The 4,026-nt window shown below is 42.2% G+C and overlaps 1 protein-coding gene across 1 annotated transcript in view; it reads left to right on the forward strand.

Annotated features, from left to right (window-relative positions):
- The window catches only part of LOC105887409 (zinc finger protein with KRAB and SCAN domains 7-like), a 17,368-nt gene extending 15,310 nt beyond the window's left edge, over positions 1-2,058 (forward strand). Inside the window, exon 4 of the mRNA XM_023515921.1 lies at positions 168-2,058. Within this exon, the coding sequence (XP_023371689.1) occupies positions 168-1,673 (1,506 nt within the window). The 3' untranslated portion in view covers positions 1,674-2,058. The remainder of the gene's footprint in view (positions 1-167) is intronic.
- The last annotated feature ends 1,968 nt before the right edge of the window (positions 2,059-4,026 follow it).

Here is a 4,026-nt window from a genome sequence, read left to right on the forward strand (position 1 = left end):
GATTCGAACCCGCCACTTTAGGTGTATGTGGCTGGCGCCTTAGCCGCTTGAGCCACAGGCGCCGATCCCCATTTACTCTTCTTAATCATTCTTCTTACTCTTCGTCACCTCATGTCTTAACCTGCCTTTTTTTTTTTCTTCCAAATACATTGTTGATTTTGTTTCCTCAACCAGAGAAGAAAAAAATAATAATTGTTTTCTTCCTTCTTTTGAAAGCAGGTGAGAACATGATGGAAAGTTCAGAGTTAACTTTGAAGCAGGAAATTACTAATGTATCAGAGTTATCTGATGGGACATTGGAGGTACCCTTTGGACTGGTTCCTGGGGCACTAGAGACTGGAGATGTCCATGAAGAGACATTCAAAAAACTGGAAGAGCAACCCTTAGATGAAGAAGAGAACAGAATACAAAGTGATTTTTTGGAAATAGTAGATGAGGATAATGAAAAATCAACAATATACAGGTGTGAAGAATATAAGGAAGTTGAGGAAAATCCAACTCTGTCCTCCAATCCTGCTGAACATGTGGTAACTCCAAAGGGACGGAAGAAATCCTATCAGTGTCAGGAATGTGGGAGAGCCTTCAAACGGAGTTCACACCTCATTGGCCATCAGAGAATCCACACTGGAGAGAAACCCTTTGAGTGTAATGAATGTGGTAAGACCTTCAGGCAGACTTCTCAGCTCGTCGTTCATTTGAGAACACACACCGGGGAAAAACCCTATGTATGCGGTGAGTGTGGAAAGACCTATCGCCATAGCTCCCATCTCATTCTACACAAGAGACTCCACAGTGGGGAGAAACCTTATAAATGTAGTGACTGTGGAAGAGGTTTCACTCAGAGTTCCCGACTCATCGACCACCAGAGGCTTCATACTGGGGAAAAACCTTACGAATGCAGTGAGTGTGGAGAGGCATTTATTCGGAGTAAAAGTCTTATGCGACATCAGATTCTTCATAGTGGTAAGCAACCTTACGAGTGTAATGAGTGTGGGAGAGCTTTCTGTTCCAACAGAAATCTTATTGACCATCAGAGAATCCACACTGGGGAGAAGCCTTATGAGTGTAATGAATGCGGCAAGACCTTTAGTCGGAGTAAATGCCTTACTCGACACCAGATCCTTCATAGTGGAGAAAAGCCATACAAATGTAACGAATGTGGGAAAGCCTTCCATCAGAACTCTCAACTTGCTGACCATGAGCGAATTCATACTGGAGAAAAACCATTTGAATGTAGTGAGTGTGGTAAGGCGTTCAGTCTGAGTAAATGTCTTATTCGACACCAGAGACTTCACACAGGTGAAAAGCCATATAAGTGCAGTGAGTGTGGAAAATCTTTTAATCAAAACTCACACCTCATTATACACCAGAGAATTCACACTGGTGAGAAACCCTATGAATGTCATGAGTGTGGAAAGGTCTTCAGTTACAGCTCTAGCCTAATGGTACATCAGAGAACCCATACTGGAGAAAAACCCTATAAATGTAATGATTGTGGGAAAGCCTTCAGTGACAGCTCCCAGCTCATTGTGCACCAGAGAGTTCACACTGGAGAGAAACCTTATGAATGTAGTGAGTGTGGGAAAGCCTTTAGTCAGCGTTCCACCTTTAATCACCACCAGCGAACTCACGCTGAAGAGAAGCTTTCCAGTCTGACTCAGTCAGTTTCTTAAAGGCTGGTTCTCTGAGTTAGGCTTTCTTTATAAGGATGCTCTCCCTGGTCTCCCCTTGGAATTACTAATCTATTTGAACCTGCCTGTTTTCCCCTGGATCAATAAGTTCAAAGAGTGGGAATAACTTGCCCACCATGAACAAAGTAAGGACTACATATTTCAATAACTTGTAGGTTTTTTTTTTAATTTGAACTATTTCTTATTTCTTAGTTATATATCCTATAATCAGACTGTGTGCTTCTCAAAAGATGAATAGATTCTTTTCTACCCTAATTTCTCCATTTTGCTGTTTATATAAAGTTATTCTATAAGATCAATTTATTCTGCTTCTTGGCTATAGCTCGCTCCTCTGGTCTTTTTTTCTTTACAGACTCTCACTCTGTTGCCCTAGCTAGAGTGTTTTTGGCATCATCCATATAGCAACCTCAAACTCTGGGGCTTAAGCAATCCTCTTGGCTCAGCTTCCCAAATAGTTGGGATGACAGGTACCCACCACAGTGCCCAGGTAGTTTTTCAAGTTTTAGTAGAGATGGAGTCTCAATGTTGCTGAAGCTGGTCTCTTAACTCCTGTGCAAAGCAATCTACCCACTTTGGTTTCCAGGGTGCTAGGATTACAGGTGTGCACCACTGTTCCCTACCCTGTATACTTTTAAACTTTATAACCTCTCATCACTTATAAGTTTCCTACCTAGAAAACCTTTTTTTCCTGTTTGCTGATCTGTATTCTTCACAACTTTGATCATCTTCAAATACTTCTTCATTTTTGTTAAATGTTTTTATTCTTGCAGACAGTCACATTTTGTCATCTTTGGTGGAGTTCCATGGTGTCATAGCTCACAGCAACCTCCATCTCTTGGGCTTAAAGTGATTCTGTTGGCTTGGCTCCTGTGGCTCAAACAGCTAAGGGGCCAGCCACATACATCTGAGCTGGCAGGTTTGAATCCAGCCCGGGCCTGCCAAGAAACGATGATGGCTGCAACCAAAAAATAGCCGGGCTATGTGGTGGGTGCTTGTAGTCCCAGCTACTTGGGAGACTTGGGAGGTGGAGGCAGGAGACTCGCTTGAGCCCAGGAGCTGGAGGTTGCTGTGAGCTGTGGTGTCTTGGCGCTCTACCCAGGGCCACAGCTTGAGGTTCTGTCTCAAAAAAAAAAGAAAAATGTGATTCCGTTGCATCAGCCACCCTGGTAGCTGGGACTACAGGCACCTGTCACAGCGCCCAGCTATTTTTAAAAATTTTTTTTAAGAGAAGAGATCTCGTTCTTGCTGGGACTGGTCTGGAACTCCTGAGCTCAGGCAATTCACCCACCTCGGCCTCCCAGAGTGCTAGGATTACAGGGGTGAACCATCATGCTTACCCTTTATTTTTGTTAACCTTATGTTGATTTGACCTTAAGATTTGAATTAGATGGTGTTCCAGTGTGCAACTATTGTTTAATTGCCTTGGAAATTATGTGTGTCTGTATATTTTCTTACCAATTTATTATAGGTCTTTTGAGGTCAGCTATGTATCTATTCTTTCAGCATATAGATAACACTTTGTAGTACCAGTTGTTAAATAAATAATTTTTAAAATCTCAGTTCTCAAATGGAATTACTCTTAAAGTGTGTATGATTTCCAGCCACCACCAACCAGAGCAGATGCTTCTAAAAATGGACATACATCTCATTTTAGAATATCACATACTAGGGCCTTGTTGATCTCTTCTACATATATTCTCAGAAATCTTGTGTTACTTCAGCCTTAAAAGTTTAATAGGTGTGTGTATGAATGTGTTTGTATCTAGTTATTGGTTGGGCAGTCATGTCCCACTGATAATATACTTTGCCCTACATGCTAACTCTAGTTGTGAATTTGCTGATTCTACCCTACTTTGTACATACATCAACAGGTTAATAAGAAAGTCAAAATTTACAAGAAAGAAGACTTGACTTTCATAGATGTGATACAGATGATTGAAAATCCAGGGTGGCGCCTGTGGCTCTGTGAACATGGCACTGGCCCTATATACTGAAGGTGGCAGTTTCAAACCAGCCCCATCCAAACTGCACCAAAAAAAGTAGTCAGGTGTTGTGGTGGGAGGCTATAGTCCAGCTACTCGGGAGGCTGAGGCAGGAGAATGGCCTAAGCCCAGGAGTTGGAAGTTGCTGTGAGCTATGATGCTACAGCACTCTACCAAGGGCAATAAAGTGTGACTTTGTCTCAAAAAAATAAACGTAAAATCCCATATTTAAAAAGAAAAAAAGAAAGGCTTGGTCCCTGTGGCTCAAGCAGCTAAGGCTCCAGCCACATAGACCTGAGCTGGCAGGTTCAAATACAGCCCAGGCCCACCAAACAACTATGGTTGCAACCAAA

The sequence above is a fragment of the Otolemur garnettii genome, unplaced genomic scaffold (genome assembly GCF_000181295.1).
Source record: "Otolemur garnettii isolate 467f Iridium unplaced genomic scaffold, OtoGar3 scaffold00082, whole genome shotgun sequence".
NCBI classification, from domain to species: Eukaryota; Metazoa; Chordata; class Mammalia; order Primates; family Galagidae; genus Otolemur; species Otolemur garnettii.